This window comes from Struthio camelus, chromosome 26, assembly GCF_040807025.1.
Source record: "Struthio camelus isolate bStrCam1 chromosome 26, bStrCam1.hap1, whole genome shotgun sequence".
Taxonomy (NCBI): domain Eukaryota; kingdom Metazoa; phylum Chordata; class Aves; order Struthioniformes; family Struthionidae; genus Struthio; species Struthio camelus.
In genome coordinates this window covers 894,746-914,241 of record NC_090967.1, presented here as the reverse complement: position 1 = coordinate 914,241, position 19,496 = coordinate 894,746, and the positions used below count along the sequence as shown (strand labels likewise).

At 38.3% G+C, this 19,496-nt stretch overlaps 1 protein-coding gene across 1 annotated transcript in view; it reads right to left on the bottom strand.

Annotated features, from left to right (window-relative positions):
- Positions 1–845: 845 nt before the first annotated feature.
- HNRNPM (heterogeneous nuclear ribonucleoprotein M) overlaps positions 846–19,496 on the bottom strand; it is a 29,458-nt gene continuing 10,807 nt past the window's right edge. The window contains exons 3-16 of the mRNA XM_068920276.1: positions 16,718–16,770; positions 15,876–15,883; positions 15,698–15,791; positions 13,119–13,316; positions 11,888–12,041; positions 10,708–10,757; positions 10,202–10,262; positions 8,079–8,180; positions 7,449–7,493; positions 6,959–7,033; positions 6,423–6,521; positions 2,907–3,688; positions 2,565–2,616; positions 846–1,281 (exon numbers count right to left, since the gene is read on the bottom strand). Of these exons, the coding sequence (XP_068776377.1) occupies positions 1,118–1,281; positions 2,565–2,616; positions 2,907–3,688; positions 6,423–6,521; positions 6,959–7,033; positions 7,449–7,493; positions 8,079–8,180; positions 10,202–10,262; positions 10,708–10,757; positions 11,888–12,041; positions 13,119–13,316; positions 15,698–15,791; positions 15,876–15,883; positions 16,718–16,770 (1,937 nt within the window). The 3' untranslated portion in view covers positions 846–1,117. The remainder of the gene's footprint in view (positions 1,282–2,564; positions 2,617–2,906; positions 3,689–6,422; positions 6,522–6,958; positions 7,034–7,448; positions 7,494–8,078; positions 8,181–10,201; positions 10,263–10,707; positions 10,758–11,887; positions 12,042–13,118; positions 13,317–15,697; positions 15,792–15,875; positions 15,884–16,717; positions 16,771–19,496) is intronic.

Sequence of the window (19,496 nt, the reverse complement as noted above, 5' to 3'; positions counted from 1 at the left end):
TAGATTAACACTTCCAATGGCTGTCTGTCCTTTCTGATTGGGACACAGCACGTATGACACCTTTATGCAACATGACTTTTTAGCAGCAGTCCTTGCATCTCTTAGGCTGAAAGGAATTCCGACAGAATCAAGCCTGTTTATTCATTTCCTGTAACTAGAAGTTAATCGAGGAGCTCTTGCAGACCTCAAACCAAGGAAAAGGCAAGAAATCCTGTCTTTCGCATAGAATTTCAGCTCTCCCACCAAAAGATTTCCCTCAAATCAATTTCAATTTGTGTAACTGGACATTAAAACTATACTGTTGCAGGTGTAAAATCCCACCTTCCTCCTCTTCACCTGCAGCAGCTGATTCTCACTTATATACTGTACCTTGCCCCTCACTGGGACTGATAGACTGTGCATTGCCCCTGCTGAAGTGGTCCACGTTAGAAAGAACGTGTGTTTTTAAATCCATTTTCAGTTTACAGTTCAGGCCTTCAGAATGGCGCTGATGCAACTGAAGGTACAGGTTTTTTTTTGTTTGTTTTTTGTTTTTTGTTTTTAAATAAAACCAGCTTCGCCACTGGAGAAAAATTAGAATTACGAGCCCCAGTCCTTTTGCTAAAAGAATCGTCATCTACTACATCCTAATACAGGAAGAGAAGTCCCTCATACCTGAAGACATTCAAATACTAATGCTAATATGCAAGTGCATCATTTTAAAGACTGATTCATAAACCGACAACTGAGATGAACGTTCCTTCTTTTCTATCACTTCACAGGGAATATAAATTCTAGTTTACTGAGGTCAGATTACAGATATTTTTGCAAGCATAGGATGTGCTGCCAGTAACAGATGCAATGACTGAAAGCTTTAACTTGCATTTATTATCAAAGTCATACTGTTTACATCTGTAATGTCAACAAGATGCCACAACTACAAAAAAAGATTGTGCACATTGCAGTTTCAATGCAAACAACAGTAAAATGGAAATCCATTTGTTAAAAAAGTAATTAAAATTACTCCAGAAAGAAACTGAATTGTTTTAACACCTTTACATCCAGTCAAATTAAAATGGTTAACAAGAAAAATACGAATTCAACAAAAATCTCGTATAAGTCTTAAAAAGGCAACTACTTAAGCATTTCTATCAATTCGCACATCAATCTCCCTCCCACGAAGCTGTATCCCATTCATCATACGGCAGGCTCGCTCAGCTACTTCTGGGGACTCAAATCTAACCACACCACATCCTTTAGATTTCCCATTCTCCATCTTGATATCAGCATACAGCACATGACCTAAGAAAACAAAAAAAAAAATTGCATATATCTTCTTGTTTAATCTAAGAGGTACCACAGAACTCTATCAAATCACATTTCTCTACCTTGCAGGCAAGGGAAGTGTAAGTGTAGAAACTACATTTTGTAGAAATTACTTTGAAACTTGAAGTTGCAAGACAAATTTACCAAGTCATTGTTTTGAAGGAACGTACTCAGCTTAAAAGATAAATTAATTCACACTGGTTCTCTGAACTCTTTCTCAAGCAGCTGCATCTAAAGGAAATGAAGGGAGCATAGTGCAATCTAACAAGCCTTACCCAGCTTGCCAACACCTAGTTCACACTGTAACTAATGAGGCTGCAACTTGGTTTGCCATCAGGCAAGCAGCACAAGGTATCAGGGAGGAAGGCCTGGGCACAGTGACTACTGCCATGAAAAATCTCCCAGAAGTTCAAGAAATCAGAAGTTTATCCAACTAACTCAGCAGTCCAGGGAAACCAAGTATGTAAGTTTTGTTTTCCATTTTCCTCCCCTCTCAGTACCATGGCAAGCAGGAGACCAGAAAGAAACGGCATGCCCATCAAGTCCGAGAACCACCATGCTTTTTAAGGAAACAGTATAAAAGACTGTTAGATGATGCTTCTCAGTCCTCCAGAAAATAAGTTTATTCCATAGGCAACACTGGAAATTTGCTATTGTTGTAGTGAGCAAAAAGTCAGTATGGGGCTAGCTTTACTAAAGCTAATATGAAACATCTCATGAGCTGAACACACTAGACCTATCTGTATCAGCTTCCCCCTCACCTCTTCCTCAAAGAATTACTGATTTTTCCCAGCTACATTCACTTAGATGTGAAGCATTATGCAGGTTGTTTCAGCAGTTCTCAGCATTTTGCTCTTAGAAAAGAGCCCAATCAATTGTCCTGGACTTGCTTCAGGATCTCTATTCCTCATCTCTTTCTGCAACTGCAAAGAGGCTGTCGGATAGGATAAAAATCAGCCTCTCCTAACCCTAAGACAGAGAAGAGAACAAAGGAACACTGAGCTGAGAAAGAGCATGTGTTGATTGGGTTATCAACTAGCCAGTCACAACATTCCTTTTCACCACTGCAGAACTGTAGCTGGCATAGCAGAGATAAAAACACTGCAAACACTAGTGAAATTTAACAGCTAGTATTTCCCTAAGTTTGAGCAAAATATTCGGTAAGATACTAGTGTCAGGGGCATACAGTGCCAAAAGTTACTTTTCTAAGTCATACTCAAGAGTAATTGGTAAAGATTGCCAATGACAAAATAACTTACCACATTCATTAAATTTATCTTTCAGCATTTTCCATGTAAAATCAAAAGGCAGCTGTGAAAAAGAGAAGAACAGACCATTACTGAGGATCTACTGACTTATCAGTACCACAACTCTCCAAAGCATGTTTTCCATCCAGGGGCAGCTATAGTTCAGCATCATCACTTACAAATGAAGAGAGCTTTTCTCCTGTTGAGGTATGGCTTCAACTCCCAAGAGCCTAACTAACTCTGCTTTGGGCAGCATCCAATGTTATTCTAATTGAAGTCAAAGCATAGAGGTGGCCAACATCTCAGTACCATTAATTTCATCTGTGAAGGAGAGGTAGGAAGAAGGCTACTCACATTTCTCACAAATATCTGACAGGCTTTTCTGGCCACCCCAGCTGCAGGTCCTCCAGTTCCTCCAAGGGAGCCTGCAAAATTGCCTGCAAAGTTTCCACGTTCCATATCCATTGTTCTTTCAAAATTGCTTCCCATTGCAAGTCCCATTCGATCTATGCCTGCTCCCATGCCCTGTCCCATAGCAGGACCCATTCTTTCCATATTAGTGGCTCCAATGCGCTCCAAGCCCATTCTCTCCATGCTAGCAGCACCCATACGATCTATTCCTATTCTTTCCATAGGAGTGGCACCTATGCGATCCAAACCAGCTGGCATTCTCTCTATGACCTGACCCATTCCAGCTCCCATTCCAGCAGGGACCATACGCTCCATACCTATACCCATTCTATCCATGCCAGAACCCATACGTTCTACACCTGATCCCATTCTGTCCATAGTGGTACCAACACGATCAATGGCAGCACCCATTCGCTCGATACCAAAGCCTATTCCAGAACCCATTCTTTCTATACCAGAACCCATTCTCTCAATAGCTGGGCCCATTCTCTCGATGTTAGGAGCAATGTGATCTATGCCCAGAGGGGCCATTCGATCAATTCCTGAACCCATTCGATCAACATTGGAACTCATGCGATCCAAAACAAGACCCATCCTGTCTATTTCTGACCCTACTCTCTCCATCCCGTGCCCCATCCCGGAAGGTATTCTTTCTATTCCCGAGCCCATACGATCAATGCCAGGTGCCATCCTCTCAATCCCAGGAATGCTGGCATTTCCACCACCTGGAACACAACATATGATTATCAGTAACCATATATAGACAAAAATCAACCTGATACATATTTGCATCCCCAAAATGCCTTAAGCTCTACCATTAATAAAAAAGTGACTGCGTGCTATGTGTTCTGCTGCTGCAGAACGTGAAGCAAAGCTGTATTTCAGAGTATAAGAGTGGTAGCGTTGTTTACGGACTATAATGGCTATAACACATGACTTAAGGGAGCAGTAATCTCACTAGACCACAGGCTATAGTTTTGAAGGAGAAAAGTTTATTCCTGCTCTAAGATGTTTAACTTCTGTATGCACAAAGACTTCAAAAGACAAATGAAAAGATTCTGAAGGCATCTGCAGATCCTAGACAATCAGGAGATAAAAGTGATATTTTATATTAAACTTTAGGCATTATTTGTCCACTGAAGTGCAATGGGGATAATACAGCAAGGACAACTATTTAATAGATAAAATTACACTTCAAACATTGATTGCTGGGAAGAGAAATGAAATCCCATCATCCTTGCCACGTAATTCAAAAAGCCCTTCTGCCAAGCCAGGAAGACTGCTACAAGAAAAGCCTCTCCAAACCTAAGAGTCATTTGTCTCTAGAGCTCTAAGATTGGAGAAAAAAAATCCACACAAGAACCACAGCAGTATGACCATTACAAATTCACACAGTATGCTTGGCCTTTTAATGTGGGTGGGAAGAAGCATGAAAAGGTTGCCTGTGCCATAAAGTGCAAGTAGGAACAGCATTTCAAAGTTTGCTTCACAAAATGTTGACTGAGTTCTTCCAACTCTGCTACAGAATATTCTGGTTTCTACAGTGAAAGGATCACCTCCCTATAGTTTAAGCCAACTTGCTGCTGTACAAAGGATCACAGGTTATCCATCAAATCAAGTTTAGCACCGCAGTATTGTAAAGAAATCCTGGGTTTGATTCCAAACAGAGGAAAAAAAATCTTAAAATAACCATGTGCTTAAATAGTCTAAAAACCTATCTCGTTCTCCTTCATTAAATACAAGTATAACATGAACCTATATGCCTGCAGAAGCCTGAAGCAACCACGTTTAAGAACAGCGCTCATCCTGCTTCTGTTTTTTGAGCTTCAGGAGGATCTTGCAAAACAGAATGGTTTCAGGTTGTGAGATCTGTATTTTAGCAAGCTTTATTTTTTTAAATGAAGAAAGGACAGCAATAAACCATTAGTATTTGTTCAATGGAAAGCTAGCAGTGCTGTGTTTATTTGTGAGAGGCTCTCAGAAGTCCCATGCAAGCAGGTAGAACCAAATTTTTGTTATTTAAGTGTTGCGATTCAATTATAAAGCAAATAAAATTCTTTCTATAAATTGAAGAATAAAATGCCTACTTTGAGACATTTGAGTTCAGCTTTGTTTCAGGAACTCTGCAGTTTAAAGTGTCTGGTTACTGCAGTCCAATATTTCCAGAGTCAGTTGTTAGCTTCCTAGGAAGCTAGGCATTACATAGATAATGGGAAGGAGCAGGGTTTTGTTTTCATAGGAAATAAAATCCTAGCATCTTAACAGCAGCATTTCAAAAATGGGCAGCTGCCAATGAAGCATAGAGTCTAAAAATGTATATTTTTAATTTTTCTAGTGATTTTCCTTTTCCCCCCCCGAAGTGTTTTAATGAGTGCAATAATATGGCTTATCTAAAGATTATCTCCCAGAAGCTATCTTTGACTGTACTATGCTATATCAAGAAGTGATAATGCAATGAGTTACTATCAATGCACTGCTGCTTTAAGTGCTTGGAGTTTTTAAAGTCAGGCTATATTTGGTTTGCAACCTCACTTTTAAATTTGTCTTTTTTAATGACCAAAATAAGATCTTCCCTTGCATCTGAGATCCAGTTTTACAAAGACAGACATCTGAGTTGTAGCAGCAACAGTGTAGCGCATTTCAATTTAAGAATGCATTTAAATTAGATTAACAAAGCACAGCAGTACCAGAATAATTTAAGGAACAAGGAAAAGTTAACCTACGAGCAAGTGGCAGAATCAAACTGTATGCATGTGGAACAGATGCTCACAGAAGACATGGAAAGGTTCAGAACTTGAACATTTTTATGAAAGAAAGGCTTTATCTTTTGCCATCTCTACGCTACTACAGCCATTAGAACAGCACTGTGCTATACTTGCTCAGTTCAAGTACCATTTTATATTATTTGCTACATTGATAGTCTTCCTTTTCCCACCGAGTTCCAAAAGGAAATATTTAGAGCTCACACGAAGAGCACAAACTTTAGTACTATATTAATTCCTGAAGCTGCATAGTAATGTGTTCTCTTCAGTCCTCTGATGCATGAGGCTATACCAGGTTCTTACAATGTCCAGGAGGAAGGGAACTTAAGGTTATACCACATTTCTCCTCTCAGCTGCCTAGGCTGCAGGCTATGTTGCAAGCTTGGAAATGCATCAGTCAGAATCTTCCTCTTTGTCATGCACAAATATGACAGTTTAGAATGAAATTTCAGGACACAAGGCAGCGAATTACACTGCCAGGAAGGGTCTCTTCTCCTATCAGGCTTCTATTGCACAGCACATCAAATCACTACTGGTTTATATAGCTGTCTTCTGTACAGCTCTTAGGATTTTGATCAAAAGATATTACAGAAGCTATATAAAAAAAATTTAGTCTGTTTGATTATAACAAAGTATGCATGATTTCTATGTATAGTTCACCAGCGACAAGTATGAGAAGTACTTATAGTGTACTTACCTATTCCTCTCTCCAAGGTGTCTCCAAAACTACGAGACATTCCCATTTCATTTCTTCCAAATTCTCTCTCAAATCCTCCACCCATTGCACGATCCATCTCTGTAAAGATTAAGTTTAATATTTTCTTCAGGGTGTCTAAATGACTGTTGAGAGAACATTTTACACTAGGCATATTTTTCAAGATTAACAGAAAGGCAAAGGTTTTATCATGTCCTCTTTTAATCATGTCCTCGAAACTGAGATGGGACTCATCTCAGTATAGAAAACCACATCTTTGCCCTGAAGAAGGTTTCTTCTGTCAAATACATAGTGTAGTTTACCTCATTCTAAAATAGGCTTTCAAGACAGGCCCAATATATTATTCTTTTTGTGACTGAGAGGCCACAAGGGGCTTGTGAACACTGTGTCATCTGTAAGCCCAAAGTTTTTCCAGTAAAAGCTGGAGAGAGGAAAAGGGCCAGTCTAGATAAAGTTTCTCTAGCGCTAAACTTTCAGAGACTATGCGGAATTTGATATAAAAAAAATATAATACCTACCACTCATTCTGCCCATGTTCATTCCAGCTGGAAAGCGACCAATGTTTTCCATGCCACCAAAAGGACCTTCCATTCCTGAAATAAAATATTTTTCAGCAATACTTTAGCAATGCTTTTCAACTTAGCATCTATACTTCACAAGATGAGCTGTTTCCACAGAACATTTCCACAGGCACAATACAAAGTCTGGTCAGAATTTGGTCACACCTTATCTTCTAAGCCAACGGCAATTTTAACAAGTTAAATGACTAAAGCATTGGTTACGTTTTCTCTGAAGACTGAACACTTCTCCATACATCTGTATATGCTACATCACAGCAGTTTTAATAATACTCCAAAAGGAACAAGCCATTACTAAATTGCTGACAATTTCAAAGAACACAAACGTCTGCTAGGCATATACGGCTAAGTTTACATGACTGGTAGTCCAAGCTATACACATTTTAAAGGGGGGGGGGGGGGGGACCAAGAACAACAAATCACAGCTTACCTCCCATTTTATTCATTCCAAAGCCCATGCCTTCCATTCCCATTCCTCAAAATAAAAGAGAGAGCTTTATATAGCAGATATAATTCCACAAAAATTCAGCCATTAGACTGGCTGTAGAAAGAGACCATATAGCATGTCCACTGTTTGGACTGAAGAGCTTACATGTGATAGCTCTTGAATAGAGCACAAGGTTCCTTCTTAGTGGGTAAAAGCAGCAAAAAGAAAAACTCACAGGCATTCAAAAACTGAAAGCTGAATGTGTGCTACTTTTTTCGGTGGCTCTTTAAAACTTTTGCTATTTAAACATATCCTAAACACAGATTTGCAAGCCCACTGACAAATATTAAGGATGACAGATGGTTTTAAAATTTTAATGTACATTTGCAGTGTTTGCTGCTCATGCTCAAGAGTCAGAAAGTGAGAGCTGCGCCTTGACCATGGGGAAAAAAAATGGAGCAGCCTGTTTAGTTCAAGTTTCCTTTACCAAGCTCAATACTTAGCTCAACAAAAACCCAGTTGCCTTTAACGCTCCTAATACACTTCAACTTTTTGTGTTGGCAAAATAAAGCTATCTACCTTCTATATAGCTTAAAGCTCTCATGAAACAAAGCATAGGAGTAATCTTCTTACCTCCAGGTCCCATGTTGCCCATTCCCATGCCTTTGTTTAAATGATTTGCATCAATAGGTTGACCTCCAGGTCCTAATCCCATGCCAATACCACCAAGACCATCTGAAGAAAATATTCAGATATCAAAAAAGCCTTGTTTCCATAGTTTGACAAAACAGCAAGTTTTATTCTTAAGTAATTGAATTCCATCCTCTAAAAAGCTTGCTGTGTTCCCACCTTTGGGTCTGTATACTTGAAGCATGAAAGCATATACTAAAACCAGAGTAGATGTGTCTTGAAGTAGACTAAAAAATTATCTCAAATATTTTTTTCATCTTCCACTTTCCATTTTGCTATTGAGAAAATTTGTGTGTGTTTTTGAGCTGACTCCTGAAAAAAACAACTGGCTAGAACACTGCTTTCCTCATCTTATTTTGTGATGCAACTCCTTAAGCTAAGGAGAACAGAGTGGGCAATTTAGTATAAAAGACTTCCAACCTTTGCAGAACATTACCCTTGATTGATAAAAGGCTTATTTCCACCTTGACCAAACATCTTCCCTTGTAGGTAACAATTTAAATGATCAAAGATCCATGTATCATTAGATAGCCACCTATAGAATCCAGAGCACACAGCCAGCCTTTTCCCTGAGCAAAGGAAGTACATCATTCCAGGTATGATTTTGTATCTACCTATACCCAAATGAATTAAGGGTTCCCAAGTCCCAAGAAAAAAGACAAATGAAACACCACTCCTGTTTTCCTCATACTTATCAGGAAGAAAACTTTTCTGCTTGTACTTACAAACAGCTTAAAATAATTCTTTGCCAATGAGAATAGGACTTCCTCCTTTATATTTCAAAAAAAAAAAAAAAAAAAAGACTCTGAAGTTTCGAATCTTGTTTTAGAACAATGCAAGATGTCACTTTTTCCTATAAAGCCAGGAAACAGGTTTCCAGTGGCATTTGCTGAGTTTTATTCACAAGGAATTACACTGGAACCCAGTGACTTTCTCTTGAAACAAAGTATGTCATTATAGAAAGTCAAGGCAGCAATAAAAACTATGAATAATAATGCTGCTGAATAAGGCTTTGACAGATGAACAATGAATTATCAGAATTCTGAACTAATTAGGAGATTGACTGACGAGCACTAAGATCGTGCAAACTGGCAACGCAGCAGGTTTGGTTCCCATGCCTAAGAAAACAGCAACTGGTTGAACTAACAACACAACTACATTATGTTTTAGAACAGTCAGCCATGTTTTACATTTTTGCTGTATTTAAACAAAATTAAGTTTTGGCTACATGGCTAGTGTTTGCCCGACCTCTAGCTCTTCCTTTCCCAGTCAGCCCTCTTCTGTTCAATACATTTAATTTCTTATTCTGAAGACCTGAAAAATCCTCTGGTCTTCAATTCAGTCCTTTAAATTTGAGGAAAATATCCAATATCCAGAATACCAGCACACATCAGGATGCACGTTTTTCTCCATTAATCAATTCATTAAGGCTCCATTAAAATATGCTACTAACAGCAGTACAACAAGGCATCATGGCCTTTGGATTACAATTGAGAAATTGGAAGCTTTAAGAACATGAATGGGATACTGTCTTAAGACAATCTAGCAATTAGGTAAAAGAAGGATCCAAAAAAGAGACAAGAGGGAGAAACTCTACATTACTATTTTCTCCTTTAATGTTATTCTGACAATTTGGATACTAGTTTTCAAAAGATTGAGCTAGAATTTTATGGGGGCCAGGTTCTAAAAAAGTATGTGGCCTCAAGCTTAAAAAAAAAAAAAAAAAAGGCTTAACTTTTTAGGTGCGTTCTAATTATTCATCTCTTCCTCCTAAGGCTACTGGGCTACAAAAGCACTACCTCTTAAGCCCAAATTTCCTGCACCTAAGGAGTACTATTAGTGACTCGGCTTTGTTTGCCAGCAAGGAGGGTGTCAGCCGATTCAAACTCAGTAATACGCAGATTACACAAGTAATATTCAGTAATACATGTAAATACAAAGGAAGCCTCTCTAAAAGCAGTGCTGAGAGCAAAATACTTTCAGATCATGTCTCGCGTTGCAAGCATTCAAGTTGCTGCATGGCAAACTAAAAACTTAACATGTTCAGTCACGTAGGAGAGACTTACGAGGAAGTTGTTGAGGTCGTTCTGGAGGAAAGAAGTCTCCTTTTGGAAAAGCTCGTTCATCCTAGATACAATTCAATACATTAAACAAATAAAAAAAATTTAAGAAACCATTTCTTGTTCTTCTAGCCGGAAGGCAGGCTAGGATCTCATTCAAACTTTAAACAAAACAGAAACGCAAAGCTAAAGCGATCTTTACTCTATCTGTGATTGTTTTCTAGCAGAATAATCAGAAATAACCTTTTGTGGGTTGTTTTGGATTGTGGGGGTTTATATCACTAGGAATTAGACAAATCTTTAAACAGAATTCACATTTACTTTCATACTTCAACCCATAAGCTAGAATTGAGATGCAAAATACACGGCTATATACCAACTTCTTTGTCCTAACTATTTAGTTTCTCTGCTTGCTCAGATCACTATTAAGCAACAACCTTAAAGCCATTTACCATCCAAAACCAGGAGCATATTATCAATTCAAAAAGTAATGAGAATTTGAATGTACTTACCATTTTTACATGCATTGGTCTGTCAAACAGCAGCTGGCCATTAAACATTGCTATTATTTCGTTAAAGATTATCTTTCAAGTGCTGGAATCACGCAAAGTCTTAAAGCTCTAAGTGTTGCCGATGCGGAGCACAAAAACCCAGTCACAGAACCACATCCCTCCAGTTTGCCTCTTACATTGTCATTCAGATTATCAACAATCCTTCTGCCTTCTCCAAAACTAAAAGGCTTCCAAAACCAATTACTGAGTGTTCAAAGATGATCTTTAATTTAAAACATTAATCTTAGTCAGAAGAATATTTTTGCAATTAAAGTCATTAAGACATCATGTAAAATGAGCTTGCGTTTCTCCAAACCAGTCTAGGTGCTTAAATGTTTCCACTAATACCTTTAGATATTTTGAACATGAAAAAGATGCACATTTCGAAATCAATGAATATACAAGTGTCATCTGATTCATTAAGGGGACTTACTTCAAAATTTAGTCAACTCTTTCTCCCATGTCAAATAGCTGAACTGAAAGTACACAACCAGTAGCCTTAACTTCTAAGGTGTCTAAGGAAAAAAAGGAATCAACACTCAACAGCCAAAGCCACTTTTCAGGGGAAGAGGGGGATACTTTCATCCCTCCATACCATAGTCCCAGTTGAGAGACCACAAACATAGTTAGCGATCTGTACTTGGGTGTTTTTGGAAGTCTGCTATACATACCAGACCAGAACTTCCACCGTGTAAGAATGGTCAGGGGAACACACCAGATCCAGCCTTTCTACACTGCAGATGTATCTGTTGCACTCCCTCTTTTACCTCCATTACAGAAACTTATAACAAATCTTTTCTTAGAAACTACATTTTAGCACTAGCTACAACAGAGACAGAAATTTCCCATTTGGGCTGGAAACACATTTCCCCATATGTGAAAGGAAATCCACTCAGAGTCATCTGAGCAAACAAAAGCATTATTTTAAGCTGGGCTTTTTTCTTCTTTTTCAGTTTTCCTTACGTTCTCAGTCCACTGCAATGCCTTGATTTCCCACAATGCAGCAATACTCTCAGTTGTAATACTGAAAATTATACTTTCATCTTGCTTTACTGACAGTTATTTGCTAACTCATGGAAGTTAGTACAGGACATACTGGCAATCTTGCCTACTGCTTACCATCATTACCCTTCAAGGATACATATAGCCTGAACAGCCTCTATAGCTTGCTCAAAAGTGACGGTCCCAATCCCGCGACTTTTGCCATCTTTATCTTCTAGTATGTCTGCCCGAACCACAACACCGGCCATGCTGAATACTTCTTTCAGTTTCTTCCAACCAACCTTGTAATCCAACTGGAAGACAAGTGATACCAGAAATGTGGTTTTTTTTTCCTCCCCCCCCCCCTTTTTTTTTTTTTTTTTTAAACACCACACACATTTCCATATTCTTAAGTTTACTTTTCTGGTATCAGCAGCCTTGAGAACAATCAATCTCCAACAGAGGTAAAATAAAGTTTAAGTAAAAGAACGCCACAAAATTTGAACAAAACCAAGAATATTGGATCAAAAATACAAGTTATCAAACCATTAGAACACACAGGATACCTCGTATTTTACATCACTAGCACATAGAATCACAGAATAATTTACGTTGGAAGGGACCTCTGGAGGTCATCTAGTCCAACTACCTTCTCAAATTCAAGAGGTCTAGTTACGTCATGTTGCTCAGGGCCACATCCCATCAATTCCTGAATACCTTCAAGGATGGAGATTCTACAACCTCTCTGGAGAACCCGTCCAGTATTCGATCAGCCTTGTGGTAAATAAATAAATGCCCTAATATCTAACTGGAATTTTCCATGTTCCATTTTGCGTTTGATGGCCCCCATCCTATTGCTGGGCATCTCTGAGAAGAGTCCAGCTCCATCTTTTGATCAGCAATAAGGTCTCCCCTTTAGCTGCTTTCTTTCAAGCCTGAATAAATCCAGGTCCCTCAGTTTATCCTCATACTTCATGTTTTCCAGCCTCCTGTCCAGCTCGGTCAGTGACCCTAGGGTCCGGTCAATCCCCCCACCCCTTCTTCAAACCATCTGCATTTTCCTTAACTAAGTTTAGCTTTAGTATTTGATAATGTTGTATGTACAGTTAGGTCTAAAAACTCAGGGAAGAACAGTGTCCCTTTCTAGTCCTGTTTTTACACTATTTCTATGACAAAGGTATTGCTACCATGGGGAAAATACTTCACTTTTATTCATATAAAGTAATGAAAGATTTGTTTCTGCTCAGCAGGTATTTCAACTGAAGAGAAGAGAACTAGTCACAGAATAAACTACTACTCAGTTTTACTGCCACAGAGCTGATCCTTGACTTCTCTAATCCATTAAATTTAATTCAGTTAAGACCAATATTCTCAGATCACATAGTACTTACATTTGCAACAAACACAGTGCTTCCTAGTCTCCCTGCCTGTAAGGCATGAATGATCTCGTTGGGTATGTTGGGATTGTTTAGTATACTAGGTGGGATATTGATCATTCCAGGGCCGCCTGGGCCTGGACCAATACCCATTCCACCAGCTGCTGCCATGACCTTCTGCATTGCTCTCCTCGCATGCTCACCATCAGGATCCTACAAAAACCAGAAACATAGTCAGTTCCTCTGTATTCCCATAAACACATGGGGATTCAATGGCATGACTAAAACAAAGGAAGAGTTTCCCTGGTTCTTCAGGGCTCTCTACTTCCTATGGATTTCCAGCCAACTACTTCACACATAATAGCCACCCACTAAACCATTTTTAATCAGTGTATCAGCACCTTCAAGGTGGTAAGCTATTCCTTTTGGTGCATTTGCCCTGATTCTGAAAATATATATTATTCAATACTGAAGATGAACTTTGTAGTTACATTTGTTCCAAAGCCAGTATGGCAATGGGAAGGTTTTGAAAGACAAACGCCAATTGTCTTTAGGAATCTTCAAAACAATGCAACAACTCATTTATCTTACATTCGGGCTTTAAATTGTACACACTGTATCTTGCTGAAACTGAAAATCATGCTAAGGTGTGCCCCTATCACTGCTGAATCTCATGATTTTCATACACATTAGAGAACAAAGAACATGATAAAGACTTCAAGGCAAGAAATAAGATTATCACTTCACTTCAGATGGAAAGTGAAGAAAACTGCCTTCAGAATACAAGGTAAAAATCTATGTTACAATGCAAAATTTCTAACTTAAGTATTCAGTGAGCAAAATATGGCAGCACCACCAGTCTGCTAAAGAAAGTGAAACGAAAAATAGAATTAATTAGTTCATAATACAAAGGTCCTAAAAATAAACTATTCTGGTGATTTAATCTTCATCTGAACTTTAAGAATAAGCCAAAGCACATTTTGAAAAATTTTGAGAATAGCTTTCACAAAGTTATTTCAGAAAATCATAGTGGTATCAAATCAGCAAAGAACACATTAACGTGAGCACAAGCCAATTCTCAATTGAAATATCCTGTTTCATTGTTAAAATAAGGTATTGCTTAAAATCAGATTGGCTCCAAGACAAAGTCAAAAGTGGTAGCTATAAAACTAAAGCCTTCTGGTCAGGTAGAGACCTTTATGCTGCCTCATAACTTTATTATGTCACTTGAAGACTTTCATGCTCTTCAGTAGTGAGCTAGCAAACATGGCAGTCAGCAGAACTTATGTAATGGTCACCCATAATAATTCATTCTATACAGTCATACTGTGGCACTTGGCTGGGTTAAGCGTTGCTAAAATCCCCAAAACTGGGAAAATGCTGCTACGCTGATTTCAAGAGTCATTTGTGTTCTGTCCGTTCCACATAGACGGGAACATTCAAGTTTTAACAACAGTTTAAGGAAGAGTTTAGCAAACTACCCCTTTTCAATTAAAAAAAGGGGCACCCTGACTTCTTGTCAGGATGGCTTTTCTTTGGAAAGAACGGCTGCTGAAAGGGGGTCATGATATGAATGCCTTTTCTGGATAGTGATATACCATTAGTACAGGAAGTCAGGTTGCCTCAAATAATAAATGATTTCCAGATGCAACTAGTTCTTTCTAGCCTTGTTTCACCTCTTCCTTCAAAGGACATGCAGGAGTCAATAGTTCCCAAGGAGTGCTTGCAGCCAGAAGCAGGCTGCTGCCCCTGGAAACCATTATCCTGCTTGCAATCAATGCTGCCAGATTTGAGAAGTGCTGTCACTTACTGCACTCATCCTTCTTTCCAAGCGCTCCTCAGACTACACCGCAAAGCAGGATGCTAAGGGCAGAACTACTGCACACATATCCCGTTTTATACATATGCAGACATCTTTTCTCCCACCATTAAGAAAGAAAATATGTAGTTTTCTTAGGGTATATGAGCTATGTTCTTGGCTAAGGCCATGAGTCGATGCTAATACTGATTTTTTTATTTTTTTAAATTGAACCTTAAACACAGCTACCGATTCCAAGCTTATGGAAACAAGCTTTAAACTTGTCAATAAATAAGCATTAACTCATAATTCAGTTGAGCATGTCACACTATTCAAAAAAAGAGGAAAGAAAAATGGAAATAAATCTTTAAAGTGTTTCAGAAATAAGCTTTCTCTGTGGAACTATTTGTAGAAACGCATGCGTTAGGATGCGGAATTAAAACAGAAAGCAGTCAATGAAGAATAAACAATACTTACAGAAGTTACTTTTTCAAATCATTAAACAAGAAGCATACGTGCAGTTAAAGCCAAACTCTTGCTTTGTCTCTTTCAGTTCTGCATTACTATCATCAGCCCCTATTCTTTAAATCAAGTTTATTCTTGATAATCACATTCAACCTCAATTTCAGCAACACATGGCTGATGGCAATAAAAGCTGATAGTCCGTTTTTTAATTCTATTTGATGAATCCTACTTTTCAAATATTTTTATCTGTAAATTAGTCAGCCATGAAATTTGAATAAGAATTCCTTCACCTTAAAATCCAAGATACTGAAAGAACAGATACGAGTCTTACTTCTTTCACTTTCAGCGGTCTTCCACCAAGGCTATGCTTGTTCAAAACCTCTGCAGCCTTTTTCATGCTTTCTTCCATCTTGAATTCAACAACACTGTGGGGATACAAGACAGCTAAGAACATTGCTTATAGCTTGGAGCTTCCCCATTTCTTGCTATAAACTGATAAGTGAACTTACGCGCATCCCTGACGAGATGATTTCACAGGCGATATAACAAGGAAGAGAAGAGGGAAGAAAGAAGAAAAAATAAGTAAAAGCACAAAATACAAAAAAAAAAAAGATGTTTTAAGTCCAATTACATTAGTTAACCCTAATAGCAAAAATAAATGTAATCTTACCCAGTAAGGCCTTCATTACTTGAATTCCATAAGATATAATTTCTTACACATTAACAGGATTAAACTGCAGTTTCTGAAGTTGTAACAAACAAAACTAAGTCCAAGTTCTCCAAGAGAAATACCATACGCTTTATATGGCCTGTTCTTCTCTGTCATACGTCAAAATCCTTGCCATATTCTCTCACCCTAAATCCATATTCTTCAGTACAGTTAAGCGAGCTCCTACCGTTTCTTCCCTGTAAATTCTTTTGCTGGACTAAAGGAGTTAAGTACCTGTGAAGGCTATATACGTTTAAGTTAAGAGGTTGACTTATGTTTACTGGCACAGGAAGTGTAGTTTACAGAACCTGCTTTTACACACTGGCCTTACAAATTCAGCAAACCACTACAGTGACATTTGCCAAAACACAAGTGTTACATTAATATTCCATACCACTGCTAGGGTCCATGCGTAATTCACACAGCCAACACCAACTGAACACAGTGGAAGACCACCCTAACGCTGTTCGCAAGTCCCATCCCACCTCCTCCCCATCCCAAGAGGACCTTTAAGCACTACCTATGTTATAGCCACTAAGCATACACACTCTCTACCTTCCTGACTTCGTTTCGTTCCACGCCACCATACAGTTACATTTGTCATGTAGAAAATCCACAGAAGAAATTCTCTCAAACACTTACCCTTGACTTTCCTTCAGCGTCCATTAAGAGCTCCACGTATGTTACCTCACCAACTACAAATCAGATTCCAGACGACACATATACCAAGGGAGAAAAGCCAAGAAAACAATGGGAATTTAGAACAATCAACAACCGTGTATGGAGCCTCTGCCTTATAAGAAAGCCCAGAAACACTCCATATTCTCTAAACCACAAAACTGGACAATTACAGGTATGCAGTAAAGTTTTAAATTAGTTAAACATGTTCTTGATTTTCCTCCACTTCAAAAGCCAGCTATTTCCACAATATCAGTTTCCTTAACTTTAGTACCCACTCATTACTTGAAGCAATCCAAATCCATGGGAAATCTGCAACAATAAGTTTCCTTCACATTATACAATATGCAGTCTTGTCTCCACAGTCCAGAACTTGAACAGTTACCATTTGCTTTTTTTCTGGATTTAAAAGCAAACTTCCAAAAATGGAGTCAGACTGACCCAACAGACCAAGACATCACTGACTGCCTACTGTTTTTTTCAGTAGCTTTTTTGCCTTTTGTCAAGCTGTAATGAATTCTAAGTCCATTTTTTAGCTTCAGCAGGAAGCATTAAACTGCCATACTCATTCTCAAGACAAAAGTCTGCAACAAAAGGCAAAATGCATCAGAAAACTAAATCTGCACCTTTCCACACAAGATTAGGATTGCCTATTTAGGACCACATAACCATATCGTGTACCTCCAGAATACAACTACCGAATGGCTGCTGCCTTTGAAGTGACTGGCACACAGAAGAATAACTGAAGAAAACAATTTTGACTTTCTTTTTTTTATTATGACAGGAGGACTCCAAGTTTTTTTTCCTCTGAAAGGTACAAGGAAAGTAGTCTTCATTGGAAACCACAAATTCTACAGTCTGAATATTGATAGGGTATGTTAAACAAAAGTTTATTTATTCAAACTGCACCAGGAACTAACTAGAGTCTCATTCAAGAGTCTACCTTTGAGCAAGGGAGTGAGAGGAAGGAATTTCTATTTCACCTCCCACAGGACCAGTCATTTTATAGGACACCTAATGTTATTAACCAAAATGAGTATTCTGAATTTCATTCCAGAAGCTGGAAGAAAAGGAATGCTTAATGAAGTATCTACAATTTTTTCTCCATTTAAAGAGAAATTAAACAGTATCAGCATTCAAGGCAGAGAGCAGATAGCCAGACATATTAAACAAATGCTGATCCACTCACATTTTTATGAGGACAGTTGAGTGTTTGAGACTGGTAAAGACTAACAAACAAATCATTTTTAAAGGGACAGTGAACACCAGAGTTCAATTACTATCAGTATCTTTAGTATCTAAGTGGTACTTCTTGAAATAAAACCTAACCAAAAAAGCAACTCCATCCTATAATCTGAACAGTGTGAAATCATGAAATAGTACAGTATACATAGAATTCTTTCCACAGCCTATTTAAAGGGACTGCATTGTATACAGCCCTCCTGGAGTAGTCCATGGTGGTACCTAGGGGCCATGTACTGAGCGCAAATATTCAGTATTACCAGGACATTCTGAAGCCATCCATCTCAACAGCAGCAGCCAGAGTCCAACCAAACTTTTATCAAGAATGAAAATGTGATTCAACAATTTACGTAGTAAGACAACAAATTCTCAGATTACCTACAATACAAAACCACTCCATTTCAAAGAGGCCAGAAGTCACAAGGTTAGAAGTCTGTGACTCTGCTCCTAATAACACTATTGAGCCCCTGGATTTATGGCTCTCCACTCTTCTAACCACTAATCAAGTCAGCTGCAATTCTTACGTAAGATCTTACACAAACCCTTCCAAAACAAGTTTGCCATGCTTGAACATAACATATGTTAAATATGATTTAACATAGACTCTTTTAAGGAATCTCTGACCTCAGAAGCACAAGATTTCCTAGAATCTGCCACAGAAGCAATTGTATATCACTTGGAAAATCTTTTATGTTCCAATTTTGCTCAGAGCTTCATGTTCAAGCCTCACAGAAACCTTCACCTAAAACTGAATATACATCTTGAAGTTGCCGTTTTCCTTCAAAGGATGTCTGAACTTCCTGAATTAGCCAGACTTCAAAAGAAAAAATAAATACACTAATAGTCCAATATCTAAGACACCAAGTCCAGAGTACAGAACTGCAAAAGAAAATGCACCTGAAAAACGTGTAATAAAATTCAACATGACACTTCTTCCAGGAGACTATGGTTTGAGACTAGCAAAAGATTTTTTTTTTTTAAATAATCTGCAATGGGTCACGTTCTAGTTGGCTTCTTTCTAGATCTCAGACCAGAGTGTATCAGAAGAACGGGCATCATTGGACAGAGATCTGCCTGCTAGCAAGAGCAGACAAATACAGTCTACAACGCTACATAGGCAATTAAGCCATTGAAAAGTACCAACAGCAGATATCCACATACCAAATCCTGCTTCAGAGGGCAAAAGAAATTCACAGTGATCCAGGCAGATTTTATTTCTGCTAGAGAACAGTTGGCTCGCACAGAGAGAGAGATCCTACACCCAAGAAGTGAAGAAGTCTCATCCAAGCACAAAAAAATTTATTCAAGGAATTAAAGTTCATTACCAGATACATATCTAAAGGGAGATTAAAATATTAATTTTAAGTTATTCCTTGACTTAATTATACTTGCATGATGTTCACCATGGTGCCTTTAGAGCAGAAGGATTTTTTTAACCCCATATTTAAAAACAACTGAGAAATTCAGCATTTCTAAAACAAAAATTTTAGGTAGAAGTCTT